Raw genomic sequence first — 16,703 nt, 5'->3', positions numbered from 1 at the left:
TTCGAGGCAGATCGAATAGGTGTGTACAAAGTTTCAGGAGCAGCTTGGAAACCAGAGTGGCAGGAGCAGAAACTGAGGTTGGTGTAGCAGACAAGGTGGGAGGGGGAGAGTACAGGCTGAACTTCATACAAGTATTTGTAGACATGCCCCCTGAGTGAAACAGGACATCCTAAGACACTTTATTTTTATTTACTTATTTTTTTATCTGAGTAGAGAGGAAATAGTTAGACAGATTCCCACATACACAAAGAACAGGATCCACCCAGTACCCTCATCTGGGACCATTACTCAATCGACTGAGCTATTTTTAGTTCCTCAGGCTGATGCACTCAACCAATCGAGCTATCTTCAGCACCCAGGCCGGCACTCCAATGAATGGAGCCAGGGGTTGTGGGAAGGAAAGAAAGAGGGAAGGGGGAGGGGAGAGAAGTAAATGGTTGTTTCTTTTGTGTGCCTGGACTGGGAATTGAACCCGGGATATCCATACAACATACCAATACTCAATCTACTGAGCTAACTGACCAGGGCCTTTTTTACTTTATTAGTATTTAGTTAGTTAGTTAGTTAGTTAGTTTTAAGTAGAAGGGTGATATGACTTGCTTGTGCTTGAATAAGATTAGCTGTTATAAAATTTTTGCCTTGTTCATGGATATTATACTTAATATATTGATAGACTTAATTCTATACTTTTCAGTTTATAAACAAATGCACAAGAATATACTGCTTAGCATATAAAATAAATCAGGTCTTATATTTACAAATTTATGCTCTAATATCCTTTAATGACTCTAATATATAATAGCTAACCTGAATCAAATTCAGGAAACATTATTTTAAATCTTATGCTATTTTTAATGCCTGCCATGATAAAATGTTTCTGATTGTCCAAGTGCACCCTTTATGGACGTAATGCCTTTTTGCTTGATTACTCACAAATTGTCTGCTAGCTCTCAGTCTTGTAACATGTTGATATTAACCAATAGGAGCATTTTGAAAAACAAGTAATGGACTATTTAGCTTGCAAAGGCACCCAGGAGTGAAATAATTATTCATTCAGATGTTTTTACCTTCCTAAACACTTTACATAATCTAAACTTCACTTATTTTTATGTTTTATTTAAGTTGAAGATATAACTCAAAATTTAACTAAATACTTTTTGCAGGAATTTTGCTTATTGGATAGGTATTATCACATGAGGTACATAGTTTATATATAAGAAAAGTATTACCCCCTCTTGCCTATTGTTTTAAAGAAATTATTGACTTTAAGTTGCTCTACTTATTTATAAAAATAAAAGTGATAAATTATAGTATTGCTATATCTAAACACAGCATTGTTGATAATACATCATTTCTGTTCAGTAATATATCATGCATTTTTTTATTCTGAAAGTATTTAAAATGCTAAAATATACAAATATATAATCCACTTATTTTGAAACTTATATTACACTTGAAACGTATTTTGAAATGTATTATAATAAATTTAAGTGACTAAGGATTAGAATGTAAAAATAAGTAACAATAATAATAACTATTATTATAACTATGATTAAAGTTATAAAAAATAAGCAAGGGAGATAAACAATATAGTCTAAGTAGTGAGAGTAAATATGGGGAGTTATGCACCAATCTTTAGGGACAATTATCAAAGGTTATCTTCTCAGCTCTCCCCTCACAATCTATTTAATTATAGTTTAGATTGATCAACTGCTTTGTTTCACTACAATGATAAATTAGATGTCGAGAATCTGAAGAGCAGAGAAGAATCTTTGCCCTGACAACATAGGAAATGACAGCTGACAATTTCACAGGGAGAAAGGAAATGTGACATTTTAACTTAGAGTTGAAAGATGAGAAGAAATTTGAAAGATGAAGAAGTAGGAGAAAGCATTACATACAGGGAAAGCATTATGAGTAAAGACAGGGGCATGAAAGGTCATTGCAGGTTATAAATAACAAGTGGCAGGTATGTCATGTTGATGGAAGAGGTGGTAGTGATGGAGGGAAAGAAGAGATACAGCTGGTAGAATGAAAAGATTAGAGGGAAAATGAAGGGGTTTGTGTGCTGTACTCTAGAGTTGGAATTTTATTCCGTGGCAATGAGAAAAAAGACAAAAAGCCCAATGTTCTTAAGAATCATCAAGGTCATAGATAAGTTTGCTATGCATCTTAACCACTATTTCCCTTGCAAGCCAGAAATTGGCAGGAGATCAGAAATATTCCTGATTTAATTAAACTCTTCTAGAATTTTGCTGAGGATGGCAAGGATCTGAGCCTTACCCACTGTTTTCCATAACGTATGTTTATTCATCATACAGAGGAGCTCTACCTAAATTTTAGTGACCAGGTCTCAATATTGAGAAATCCAGTTGCCATGTGCCCATCTAACTGAGGGTCACATATTTAATATTCTAGTAACTACAAAATAGCAGTTCCAGGAAATAAATCTTGTATTAGTTAAGATATGGGTTGATATGTGTGTAAAGTGGCTTTTTTGCAGGTATTTGAAACTCAGGCTGTTTCTCACTAACTGTGCCATAGTGTGACCCATAATGAGTGTGACTCATTATCTTGAACTGTGAAATTTTTTTTACTTGAAAAATTTAATCCTACCTGGAAGCTAACAGATTAATCTACCACCATTTCATAGATGCTGGGAGAAGACACAAGATCCCTGGGTCAGAGAAAAATGACTATTACTCACAGCACAATAGACAGAATGACCTTTCTGTAGATTTTTCTTCTTGTCCTTAGAAATCCCACCAGGTTGATACAGAGAGACTCAGGTAAATGCTGCATACACAGTGGGTTTGTCTCATATTTGAGAAACACTGACTTTAAAAAATGCTTACTCTTTAAAACAGGATGTCAACAAACCTACCAATACTTTGCTCTGAAGGGAGATGTTATTATTCTGATCAAAGAAGAAGTCTGCTCTCTTCTCAAATAAAGGCACTGTTTATATCTTCTACAGTCGCTTTATCTACAAATATTTTTAATAAGATAGTATGGACTCTGGCCAGTTGGCTCAGCAGTAGAGTGTTGGCCCAGCACGTGAATGTCCCAGGTTCTTTTCACAGTCAGGTCACACAGAGTAAGCGACCATCTGCTTCTCCATCCTTCTCTTTATCCTTTTTCTCTCTATCTCTCTCTTCTGCTCCAGCAGTAATGGCTTCATTAGTTTGAGTGCAAGTGCATTGGGCCCAGGGGTGGAGTTAATGCTGGTTCCATGAAGCCTCCGCTTGCTTCAGGTGCTGAAAGTAGCTCAGTTGTGAGCATGGTCCCACATGGGCAGAGCATCAGCCCCAGATGGGGGTTGCTGGATGAATCCCTGTCAGGGCACGTGTGGGAATGTGTCTTTCTATGTCCCCTCTTCTCAGTTGAAAAAAAGAAAAGAAAATCAAAGCGGAGATATGAGTATGTGAAAAGGCAAAGGGTGTGAAAAATCATAGCATGTTTAGAGAATCGGAGTAATTCAGTTTGTCTGGGGCATAGGATGAGTCTAGGGACAAGGTAAGAGTGAAGACTGGAGAAAAAGAGAGCATTCTACACCATAAAAGACACAGGACTCCAGACTGTGGAGTCTGGTATTAGCTGTGCTCAAACTGGGGACATAAATGAATTGTGTGTTTTTCTTATACATTCTTGTACCGAGGCATGATTTAGCAAGAATATCTTTGAACCACTGGAATATGTATTAGCCAATTTACTATTATGATGGGATTTCTTTGAACAATTATAAATTGTTCTTCAACCAGAGTGATCTCTATCAAATTGAAATGTAACCATATTACTGTCCTTTTTTAACATTTACAATGTCTTTACCTTAGTCAGGTTGCCATATGAACTGAGGCCTACTTTAATAACAAATCTCTTAGGGTCATTCTTTTTCTTTATATCCCAGTCAAATTCAACTTTTTTTCTATTTGTATTTCACACTCAAAGATTTGACACCAATTGTTCCTTCTCATTGTAGTGTTTCCCCACTTTCTAGAAATCTGTTAAAACAATGAAGTGCAGCTTAAAGATCATTTTTTCCAGGAGGCAATATACAAATCTCCTGAGCCTATTAGCATTCCCAAGTGAGACTCTGCAAACAAGAATTTCACTTTTTTAAAATGTGTATCTAGAATAATACAATTTTAATATAAATTGCTTATCATGTAAAACTTCATCTAAAGTTTAAATTCTAGCCTTTAAGAAAAAGAACACCAAAGTGTGAATGCAGAAGTAGAAACGGGGTCTTGGAAATCACCTATCAAGTGACAGCTTTGGGCTTCAGTTAGTTACTGTGCTAGATATCAAGACATATTGGAAAAAACAATAGACATTAACGCCTGTTCACATGATTCTTCAAGCTGTATAAACTTCAAGCTGCAAATGCTGAAATCTCAACTTACCAAAGTTACAACTCTTCTGTGAATATTACTAACATTAGATTTTTGAAATAATGAGTGAGTCAGTTTTGGATGGAATCATGAAACAAACTCAGTTGTTTTGAAGAATCTCTAGGGACAGTAGCACATCTTTATTAAAATCCAAGCTCTTTATGGAGTTGCTTAGACAGTGTCAGTACCTGCTTTATGAACTAACTCAGGAAGTGAATATAAACAAACAAGAAAGAGCTTTTCAGTACCACATAAAGATCGAAAGAACCAAACTAAAGCAGAAAGCACAGAAGGAACACAACGAAACACTGGTGAAGATATTCAGGGACTCTGAGATCTTGTATGGTCAGTTACCACACTGCAATGTCTGTGGCTGTGCAGGCATAAGATGATGTAGCTACTGCTTAGCTTAACCTTTCCTACTGGAAGACTGACCAAAATGTTTCATGACATTGACATGTTTTGTCCTTAAATTCATCAGAATACATGAATTAATTTTAAGCCATAAACTATCAATAATTTCTTGTTTTTTTCCATAGAAAATGGTATTGTAAATAATACAAATTAAAGAGGATTGTTCACTAATTGTATTAACTTTAATTGGGAAAAGTATTCAAAATAATACTCAGAGAAGCAGCAAGTTAGAATGACACATTGATGAGATGTAAAAACAATAGCAGGGAAAACATACTTCATTAGAGATGAGGAAAAAAACAACAACAACTGTCAGAGAGGGAGGTTGAAATGATTTTCTGCTATGGGTCTAAGGAGAAAGATCACTTTCTGGTGATTTTGTTTCACTCTGAGTAAAACAGAAAAAGCTAGAAGACATTAGTAGACAGTCATCAAGCCACAGAATTTTGAGGCCATTAAATCATCCCAAGGTTGGGAGAGATACCCACTGAGACCTGTAGTATTTTGTTTAAAAGGAGAAAGATTAATAGAAGTAAATGGCACATCTTTCAAACTATTTCATAGAATAAGATTAAAATTTGGGAAAATGTACTTAATTAAAAAGTAAAAGCTTTAAATGCTACCACATTCTGGCCCGGGCCAGATGGCTCAGTGATAGAGCGTCGGCCCCAATTGTGGAAGTCCTGGGCTCAATTCTCAGTCTGGGCACACAGTCTCTCCCCTACCCTGCAGCTATGGCTCATTCAAGCAAGTTAGCCCTGGGCACTGAGGATGGCATCAGGGCCTCACCTCAAGTGCTGGAATAGCTCAGTTGCCAAGCAATGAAGAAGCTGCCTCAGATGGGCAGAGCATCGCCCAACAGGGTGCTTGTGGGTGGATGCTGGTGGGAGCACAAGCAAGATTCTGTCTCTTTGTCTCCTTACTTTTCACTTAATAAAGAAAATACTATCATATTCTGATATTTGGTATTAAAGTAAAATAGGATTTATTAAGATATTAAATATTCTAGCTGGCCAAAAAATACAAGAAAAAAATATCCCAAATAGCCCTAGCCAGTTGGCTAAGTGGTAGAGCATTGGCTGAGCATGTGGATGTCCAGGGTTCAATTCCTGGTCAGGGCACACAGGAGAAGCCCATCTGATCTGCTTCTTCATCCCTCCCTGTCTCACTGCTCTCTCTCTCTCTTTCTTTGCCTCTTTTCTTTCCCTGCAGCTATGGCTCAATTGGAGTGAGTTGGCCAGGCACTAAAGATGGCTCCATGGGTCCTGCCTCAGGTGCTAAGAAAAGCTTGGTTGCTGAACAACAGAGCAACACCCCAGATGAGCAAAGCATCACTCCCTAGTGGGCTTATTGGGTGGATCCCATTCAGGGCACATGTGGGAGTTTGTCTCTGCCTCACTTCCTATCACTGAATTTAAAAAAAGAAATCCCAAATAATGAATTTCATGTATATAACCAATTTAAAAGAGACATTAGAATTGAAACAACAATACAATTATAACAACATATGAACTTTACAAAACATTGCTGTTAATTTATTTATCAAAATTTTAACCCATTTGTTTCTGATTGAGTTTGGAAAAGATCTTTAACAAAATACATATATATATATTAAGATATTTTGAAGTAAAGTAGTTAAGTATTAGGGAAGGATCACAAAGCTAAAATGCAAGCTAATTATTAAAAATCTAGAATAAGATAAGTAACTCTAATAGAGTCTGTGTGTATGTATTCTCCTTACAAAACAATGCTGCAAATGAATAAGATAATAAAGATATAGAGATATTTCTCATCCCCATTGAACAATTTGCTGTGTCAATGAGATATTCATCTTCTAAAGTAGTAGTTTCTTACTTTTTTACACTTGGGACCAGTTACCTAGACAGTCAGAAATGGCAACATGCAAGAAGTAAAGTTTTATGTTATCGTACATAGCAATGCACCATACAAGCTGGTGCTTGATTTCCAAATTGCACGAGTACAATGCATTGACTACTATATAAGTTTGCTTGAATGTTTTTGTCTATTGTACATGATCTGTAAATGCTCTTCACAGTGCAAGTTTCTCTTAACAAACCTACAAGTTCCAAAGATATCTGAGACAACCTCAATAGTTTTTTCATCGATGATACAAGCTGATAAAGGGCAATCATCCTGAGCATATGTGAATTCGACTAAGATCACTGGGTCTACAATCTTCATACAATGTCAGGGTGGTTAACTCTTTTCCAGATCAAAATAAAATTTCTGGCTGACTGGCACCAGTCTGCAGACTGGCATTTAAAAAACACTGTTCTAAAGAATGCAACGAATTATCCTATTAAGCATTAATGTAAGAGGCAAGAAAAAAACAAACAAAACAACCAATAAACAAATGGATTCTTACCTCTATATAAATATTAAAAAAAGCAAAAAGGCTAGAAAAAGTTTATGTTTTTCTATATAGGAATTTTAAATATTTAACATCTAAGAGAAATGTTTATTCTGTTATTTTAAGTTTTACATTCCATAAATAAATATGCCTGTAGGGAAATTTATTTATTTTTTCTTAATTCAATGTAGAAGAAGGCAAGATTTTTATTAATTTCCAAATGAAGTATTCTATAAAATATTGTACTGTTAAGGAAAAACAGTCCTTTCAAAAAAGAAAGATACATATAGGTAGTAAACTGATATTAATAATATATATTCTTTATAAATTAAAATGACAATATTAACACAGATGAAATATATATATGTATATATATAATTGTTATTAAAAGGTATACAGAATTTTAGCAATCTATTTAGAGAGAAGTAGGGAATGGGATGCATCTAATTCACATAGAACCAATTCCAAGAAATAACTTACAGATGAAACTAGACGGACATTTGGTAATAAGTTTTAATTTCCACTTCAGGCAAATCTCAGTATAACTAAGGAGCTATTGTAGCAAACCTCTAACCATTTTTTGTATAGCATTTTTGTATAGCATCTCATTTTATGGGATCAGTAAGGTGTATGTCATTTAAAATATTTTCACTTGTATACAATATTTTCCAAGGTAGCAATGATAGGAATCTGGATTTTTCTTAACAAATATAGTTCAAATTATATATATGTAATACACACACACAGCAGGAATGTCTACAGTTATTGTTTGATGTGAAAGATAGTACTAGTAGAAAGTTTGATAGTTTGATAGTTAAAACTATGCTGCAACAAAGTAGCTTTACCAAACACAAAAGTGAAACTAAATTGAAAGGTAGCAATTTACTTTGGCTTTCCATGTTTCTATTCCACTGTTCTTTTTTCATTTAATAGATTTTTGAAGTAATAACTATACTGACACTAATTAAACTTTTAATAAAATATTTTAGAGTAGGATTTTGAGAACAACTGAACATGCTGACTTTGAGATAAATTAAGAGACTTAAATATTCTGATAGGACAAATAACAAATAGTACATTTAAAAATGAAGCAAAACAATGTATCTATAATAGTCCTTCCTTAACATCAGAGTAGCTTACTATGCAAGCAAAGAAAGTATATACTTGCAACTTGTGCTTTCTGGGAAAAATAAGTAAACTGTGCTATCAAAAAATTGAGAAATACACATTTGTTGATAAAAGAAATTTTAAAGATAAAATGATAAGGTAGCACACTCAATTGAAATAAGATGCTTATGATATAAGTAGAAGGAAGGAGCCAAGAATATTATGTAAGAAAAATTAAAATGGAAAATTTTAAATCTGCACTGAAAATAACAAAAATTATAAATAAAAATATCAATGATTGAATCTATAATATAGAAGACAAAATCTTCCAGTTTAAATGGAAAACAAATAAAATTCTGGGAAGAAAAGGCATTTATGGAACAAAATCCTATTAAAGAAAATATTTAAAATGTTTATTTTAAACCTGAAACTAATTGTTTTTATATAATTAATTTTGAAAATATTCTAGATATAATAATTTTAGATGTAAGTATTTAGATATATTTTAATACTTTTGATGCAAAGAAATAGAGAATTAGAGACTACTGACTTACAGTTAGGTTTCATATAAGTTTTTTTGTTTTGTTTTGTTTTTACATATGGCAGACTACTGCATGGCCATTGAAATTTGAATTTTCAAGAGCTTTTAATGCCATGAAAATATATATAGCTTAGGTGAAATAATCAGTATATTTTTAAACAATGTGCTAAAATAGTAACTGTAAATATACACACTCACTCATATTTAGAAAAAACATTTACAGTAGCAAAGGTTATTAAGTAATTAAATTGGACAGGGAAATTTAGTCAACATTTTCTCAGTAGATATAGTGAAAGTGTATTAAGCTTAGGGATATAATAACAAGTGATACATATAAAATCTCAATAATTATTGAACATTTAAAACTAGTGAAGAGATAAAAATCAATTATTTGATTGAAATTCAAGATCAGTAAGTAATTTGGAAAAGTATACAGTGTGGTCTATTTCAAATATAATGGATAATAAATAACGTCATGTGAACAAATTTTAGGATAAAATCTGAACAGTGAGAAGGATCCAGGCACATTAGATTTGGAAGAAACAGCATCCCAGAGAAAGGAAAAAAAAACAACTCAAAAAGACTGAGTTGCATTAAAACTTGACATATGTATTCGAGGTATAGATAAAAGGGCAATTTAGCTAATATGCAGAGGAGAAAAAGGAGTTATCGGGGACAAAATCTTAAAGGTCCGTTTAGGTAAAAATGCACATTGTATTCTAATTGCAAAAAGAGCCCTTGAAGACGACTCACATTATTTGCTTGTGTAAAAGAATTGATCTGGCTTCTTTAGCAAATGGACTGTAGAGGAAAGTGTAGGGAGACCAGATAGTTAGGCTGAGCAATTGTCCAGGCAACATGTGTTATTATTAACTTTGTTTAGGCAGGGGTTCTCAAGGGAGTGAGAGGAGGTCATTTTGCCATCCCCAAAGACATTTGGCAAAGTCTGAAGACTGTTTTGGTTGTTACATTGGGGTCAGAGTATAACTAACATCTAATGGATAGCTCAGTATGCTGCTGAACTTCCTAAAACACACATGACAGAGCCTCACCTCCAGTACAAAATTATCTGGCTCAAAATATAAACAGTATTAAGGTTGAGAATTCCTGAGTTAGAGTGATAGAAATAGAAATGGTGAAAAGTGACCAGACTGGTATAATTATGCAAAAATTATATATTGGGCACCAAACTTTTAGTAGCTTTTTGAAGACTCCTCAGAAAGGATATAATAAGTATGAAGATCTTTAGCAGATATAATTCTCATGGAATATATTTGATATATCTTTAATCGGTAATTTATATGAAAAAGTTTTGGTTTCTGTTTTATAAGACAGACAACCAGCAAAATATGCAGTTTTGGTTTGGCACTTATCCATGATGACTAAATTAAAAAAAATAAAACAACTGAAGATATTTTAAAAAGATTATTAAGCCAGCTTACTAAAAGTTATTTTATAAAAATATTCACTCAAAAACTTTATTTCAGGGCATTTAAAAAATTGACTGAATTATTTTAGAGAAAGAGGAAAGGAGAGTGAGAGAGAAACATAAATTTTTGTTCCACTTATTTATGCATTTATTGGTGGGTTCTTATGTGTGCCCTGACTGGGATTGAACCCACAACCTTGGCATATGGGGATGAGACCAACTGAGCTACTTGACCTGGGTTGCAAAAATCATTTTCAGATAAAAAAGTTAAAATCTACTCACTTGCCATTCAATGCTGCTACACCAACCGTGCTTCGGGCAATTGACATACTGGCTACAAAAGTCCACTGCTGACTCTGGGGGTCCCACCTCTCCACTGTGTTCAGATAGCTCCAGCCATCATGGCCTCCCACCGCATAAATTGGGCCTTCAAGTACAGTCACACCTAAAACATGGAGAAATGAAAACTGAATGGGTTTATTTCACAGTGAGGTTTTAAAAATCAAATTGATAGTAAAACTTATGATGCTATTCAGAATAGGCTCTAGCTTATTAAGAAACAATTGCAACGAGGTAGCAACTATTTACTAAAATGGAATCATTGCATAAAGTGAAAAAGATTGAGAACCAAAAAAATATTATGACCTACATGCCTTATAAATTAAAACAAATTATTTTATTTATACCTGCATGAAAAAAACAAGTTCTAAAAATAGATGATATATTTTGTGCATCTACTTAGAAGAATATTTCTATCCTGCCATGAAAATACCTCATTACTTTAAGCAATGTTGCACTGAACAAGGTAGCATCAATTAGGATAAAATATTTATTTTATTAAGAATTTCTTCAATTTCTACCAGTGATACTTTTATTTACTTTATTTTTTTGATATTTTTAATAAGAAAATTCTAATATATTATATATTTTTTCTTTCTTACTTTATTTCAATATTATGTGTATCCATATTTAGAAATTTATTTCTTTTCCTGCTGAATTGATGTTTTTTAAGTTATGAAATATTTCTTTTTTTCTATTCAGTAACCCTTCCCACCTTAAAGGTCTAATTTACTAGTTATTAATGAACCTACATCAAGATTGTTTTTGTTCTAGTTTGCTGATCTTTGATCATGGTTACTTAATCCATCTATATTTAATGCAATAACTGATTATTTTTAGATATAATTTTAATTTTTTCAACTTGTTTCTACAATTCATTTTTCATTTATTTCCTCTATATTGCTATTTTTGTTGTTGTTCTACATTTATATTAATTAATTTTTTCTTTTCCTCATGTTTAAGCTGACTATAGAGATAACAAAAATGAGTTTGTCAAATAGATTATCAAATAAAGTTCCCCTGAATAAGCAATCTCACACATGACCGAGATTTGCTAATAATTTCAAGATACAAAGTATCCTGAGACATTTTCAAAAAAGTCGATATCGAGACTTTTCCCCACAGTCTGTTTTTCCTTTTCTAGAATTTTGATCCTTCTTGTATGGATCTCCATGGAATTCTAATTTGCGCTTCTATAACTCAGAAAGTAGCAAGCCCTGGTTATCAGATTTTATTTTGCCCCTTTGTGACACAGATAAGCCTGAAGAAAACTGAAGTAAATCTTAATTTTATCTAAGTACTCTTCCCTTTCACATTTGGCTTTTCAAGTGCTGGCCACCTTGGTTTCACACTGATGCCTTCAAGAATTTGCAGTATGTGTTTTATTCAGCTTTTATAGTTGTGCAAGACAAAAAGTTTACCCAGATACTAATACATCTTCAAGGCTAGTTAAATTTGAATAAGAATTCTAACTTTATTGTTAACACCAAAGTTTAAGATATAATGTCATCAAATATATTAATCTACCATTAATGCTTTGGCTTTTTACACTTATGTTTAAGAATTTTCTGTAGTTCTACCACTCAACATAAAAGAGTTCCTTAACCTCTTTTTATTGCGTTTCTCATCACTGAATTGACAGTAATTATAGTAATGATCTCGATGTTGTGGTGAAGATTTTAAAAATTAATGTATGTAAAGCACTTAGAACAGAATCTGATACATTATAGCCATTCAATTTTTGTAAGCTCTTATAATTTTTTGTAAACTTTTAAAAAATTTTTTCTTGTTGACAATTTTTAATGTGTTTACATAGATTCTAGTGTCGCCCTGAAAGCATCCTCCCCTCCCCCGTATCCCCCTCAACATCTCCCTTGTCCCCATCCCCAAAGTGCCCTCACCCCTTCCCTTCAGGTTTATCCCACTTTATCATTCCCCTTCCTTCTGTCCTCCCTTCCTCTGGTCCCTTTGATCCCTCCTCTGTCTCAATTCTGTTCTTCAGTTCACATTGTTCATTGGATTCCTCAAATGAGTGAGGTGATATGATATTTTTCTTTTTCTTCCTGGCTTATTTCACTTAACATAATAGTTTTCAGGTCCATCCATGTTGTCACAAAAGGTAAGATTTCCTTTTTCATGGTCCCATAGTATTCCATTATATATATGTATCACTGCTTTTTTAATCCACTTGTCCACTGACAGACACTTGGCTGTTTCCAGATCTTTGCTATTGTGAATAATGCTGCCATAAGCATGGGGGTGCATTTCTCCTTTTCAAACAGTGCTATGGTGTCCTTGCGGTATATTCCTAAAAGTGGGATGGCTGGTCAAAAGGCAGTTCCATTTTTAATTTTTTGAAGAATCTCCATACTGTTTTCCACAGTGGCTGCACCAGTCTGCATTCCCACCAGCAGTGCAGGAGGGTTCCCTTTTCTCCACATCCTATCCAGCACTTATTCTGTGTTGTTTTGTTGATGAGCACCATTCTGACTGGTGTGAGGTGATATCTCATTGTGGTTTTAATTTGCATTTCTCTAATGATTAGTGATATTGAGCATTTTTTCATATGCCTATTGGCCATCTGTATGTTCTCTTTGGAGAAGTGTCTATTCATTTCTTTTATCCATTTTTTGATTGGATGGTTTATCTTCCTGGTGTTGAGTTTTACAAGTTCTTTATAAATTTTAGTTATTAACCCCTTATCAGATGTACTGTCGAATATGTTCTCCCATTGTATAGTTTGTCTTTTTATTCTGTTCTTATTGCCTTTAGCTGTGCAAAAGCTTTTTAGTTTGATATGGTCCCATTTTTTTATCCTGTATTTTATTTCACTTCCCCGTGGAGATAAATCAGCAAATATATTGCTATAAGAGATGTCAGAGAGCTAACTGCCTATGTTTTCTTCTAAGATGCTTATGGTTTCACAACTTACATTTAAATCTTTTATCCATTTTGAGTTTATTTTTGTGAACGGTGTAAGTTGATGGTCTAGTTTCATTTTTTTGCAGGTAGCTGTCCAATTTTCCCAACACCATTTGTTAAAAAGAGTGTCTTTACTCCATTGTATGCTCTTACCTCTTTTGTCAAATATCAGTTGTCCATAAAGGTGTGGGTGTATTTCTGGGTTCTCTGTTCTGTTTCATTGATCTATATGCCTGTTCTTATGTCAGTACTGAGCTGTTTTGAATAAAATGGACTTATAGTATAAGTTGATATCAAGATGTGTGATACCTCCCACTTTATTCTTCCTTTTCAAGATTGCTGAGGCTATTCCTGTTCTTTTTTGGTTCTATATAAATTTTTGGAATATGCGTTCTATATCTTTGAAGTATGTCATTGGTATTTTAATTGGTATTGCATTGAATTTATAAATTGCTTTGGGTAATAAAGACATTTTAATGATGTTTGTTCTTCCTATACATGAACACGGTACATGCTTCCACTTGTCTGTATTTTCCTTGACTTCTTTTATCAGTGTTTTATAATTTTCCCAGTGGAAGTTTTTAAACTTCTTGGTTAATTTTACTCCTAGTTACTTTATTTTTTGTTGTTGCAATAGTGAAGGGAATTGTTTCCTTAATTTCTCTTTTTGACAGTTCACTGTTGGTGTATAAAACTGCATCTGATTTCTGAGTATTAATTTTATATCCTGCCACCTTGCTGAATTCATTTATCAGGTCCAGTAGTTTTTTGACTGAGACTTTAGGGTTTTCTATATACAATATCATATCATCTGCAAATAATGATAGTTTTACTTTTTTTTCCAATTGGATGCCTTTTATTTCTTCTTCATGTCTGATTGCTGTGGCTAGGACTTCCAGAACTATGTTGAATAAGAGTGGTGAAAGGGAGCACCCCTGACTTGTTCCTGATCTTAAGGGGATTGCTTTTAATTTTTTCCCATTGAGAAAGATGTTGGCTGTGGGTTTGTCATAGATGGACTTTATTATGTTGAGGTATGTTCCCTGTATTTCCAATTTGCTGAGAGTTTTGATCATGAATACGTGCTGTATTTTATCAAATGCTTTTTCTGCATCTATTGAAATTATCATGTGGTTTTTCTCCTTTCTTTTGTTTTTGTGATGAATCACATTGATTGATTTGTGAATATTGTACCAGCCTTGCCTCCCCAGAATAATTCCCACTTGATCATGATGTATGATTTTATTTTCATATATTGCTTGATTCAGTTTGCTAATATTTTGTTGAGGATTTTAGCATCTAAATTCATCAGGGATATTGGCCTATAATTTTCTTTCTATTATCTTTGCCCGGTTTTGGAATCAAATTATGCTCGCCTCATAAAAGGAGTTTGTAATTGCTATTATCTTCATATTTAAGTTTTAGGAAAGATGTAAAAAGGAAATTCAAAAAAGAGAATAAATGAGAATCCTATAAGTATATAAAATGCTTGATGTAAATTGTAATCAGAATAATTAGGTTATAAAAATAAGACATATTTGACAGAAAATTTTTGACAATAATACTTTAAAATATTTTAAAATTAAAATCATTTCCAAATCAAACATTGTTAACAACATTTAGAACCATGAATTCTTATAATTCAATTGTAACTTAGGGACACAATTAATATATAAATTTAACAATACTTTGTGCAAACATTATGATCAAGTTTTTACAAAAATTAAAAATATTTTATAATTCAACACTAAGATTATTACAGAAATCAAAATATAGAACTTGAAATAATTAGTAAATATTGCTTAGAACAAGTCAAGAAAACATGTACATAAATATTAATCTTTCAGCATAAATATCTATTCAATTGGTCTAAAAAATTAGATAATTTTCCATATATTTTGCTATAGATAAAATAGGAACTACATTTTAACAAATAATTAAGAATATCATACATTACTATTTTTAATTAACTAAGGTATTGTGGGTGAGAATATTAAAGTTGAAAGCAGGAAAAAAGTAGAGTGTTATAATTAATAGTTCTAGCTTTGGAGAATGTTTATCTAGGATCAAGTTCTAATTCACTTTTATCAGTTGTGTAATTTTAGAGAAAAAATATCTTAAATTTTTTATATCTCTGTCCATTCAATCTTTTTTTTTTTTTTTCAGAGACAGAGTCAGAGAGAGGGATAAATAAGGACAGACAGGAATGGAAAGAGATGAGAAACATTAATCATTAGTTTTTTGTTGTGACTCCTTAGTTGCTCATTGATTGCTTTCTCATACGTGCCTTGACCAAGGGGCTACAGCAGACTGAGTAACCCCTTGCTCGAGCCAGCAACCTTGGGTCCAAGCTGGTGAGCTTTTTCTCAAACCAGATAAGCCCACACTCAAGCTGGCGACCTCAGGGTCTTGAACCTGGGTCTTCAGCATCCAAGTCCGAAGCTCTATCCACTGTGCCACCTCCTGGTCAGGCTGTCCATTCGATCTTAAAGAGTACCTACCTTATATGATTTAAGTGAAGATTAAATATAAAATTTATAGAAGTATGAGTTTATTATCATGGATAATAGTACAGTTTAATTATTATGAGGTTGGTCAGCAATGGGGGAAGGTCACATGAGGAACCAGACCCAGGAACTTTGGCTGTAACCACCAACATCTATGTGCACTAAAATGAACTTCCCAGGAGTCCTTTGGAAAAGAGAGACCATCTGTCAGCCAATGAAATTTTGCCACGTCATATTAGTTTGACTGCCCTAAACAACCCTTTAAATTTCCCCCACGTGGTTTCCTCCATGCGACTTCAATAGCCCCTGTCCTCCAGACCAGAGAACCTCATCAGGTGGGATACGCTGTACTAAATAATATTTTTGCTTATCCACACTTGGTGGCTATGCCCTTCCTTCCTCCTCGGCGGGAAACAATACCTTACGTTTGGTGCTGAAACCTGGGAGGAGTTGAGCCCACTGGGGCCACTCCTCTCCTCTTCCTTTCTAAGGAAGAATCAGGATCTCTGACCTTCCACCCACTTTGGCACACAGTGAGGTAAGTCCCCTGCCTCCAGCCTCCCCTCAGTTCTTTCCGCTGAGACTCCCTGTCTGTAATCACAGCTGCGTCAGGGACCTCTTTTCTGTTCCAAGTTCATGTGTGCCTGTGGAGACGTCCCGGTCAAATCCACTCTACTTAACC

General features: G+C 33.8%; 1 protein-coding gene across 1 annotated transcript in view; it reads right to left on the bottom strand.

Moving 5' to 3' along the window:
* KLHL1 (kelch like family member 1) overlaps positions 1–16,703 on the bottom strand; it is a 446,827-nt gene that overhangs the window by 27,486 nt on the left and 402,638 nt on the right. Inside the window, exon 8 of the mRNA XM_066235267.1 lies at positions 10,536–10,698. Coding sequence (XP_066091364.1) covers positions 10,536–10,698 — 163 coding nt within the window. The remainder of the gene's footprint in view (positions 1–10,535; positions 10,699–16,703) is intronic.

The sequence above is a fragment of the Saccopteryx bilineata genome, chromosome 6 (genome assembly GCF_036850765.1).
Source record: "Saccopteryx bilineata isolate mSacBil1 chromosome 6, mSacBil1_pri_phased_curated, whole genome shotgun sequence".
Taxonomy (NCBI): Eukaryota; Metazoa; Chordata; class Mammalia; order Chiroptera; family Emballonuridae; genus Saccopteryx; species Saccopteryx bilineata.
The sequence above is the reverse complement of the archived record's forward strand: the minus strand, read 5'-3'. Positions and strand labels throughout refer to the sequence as shown.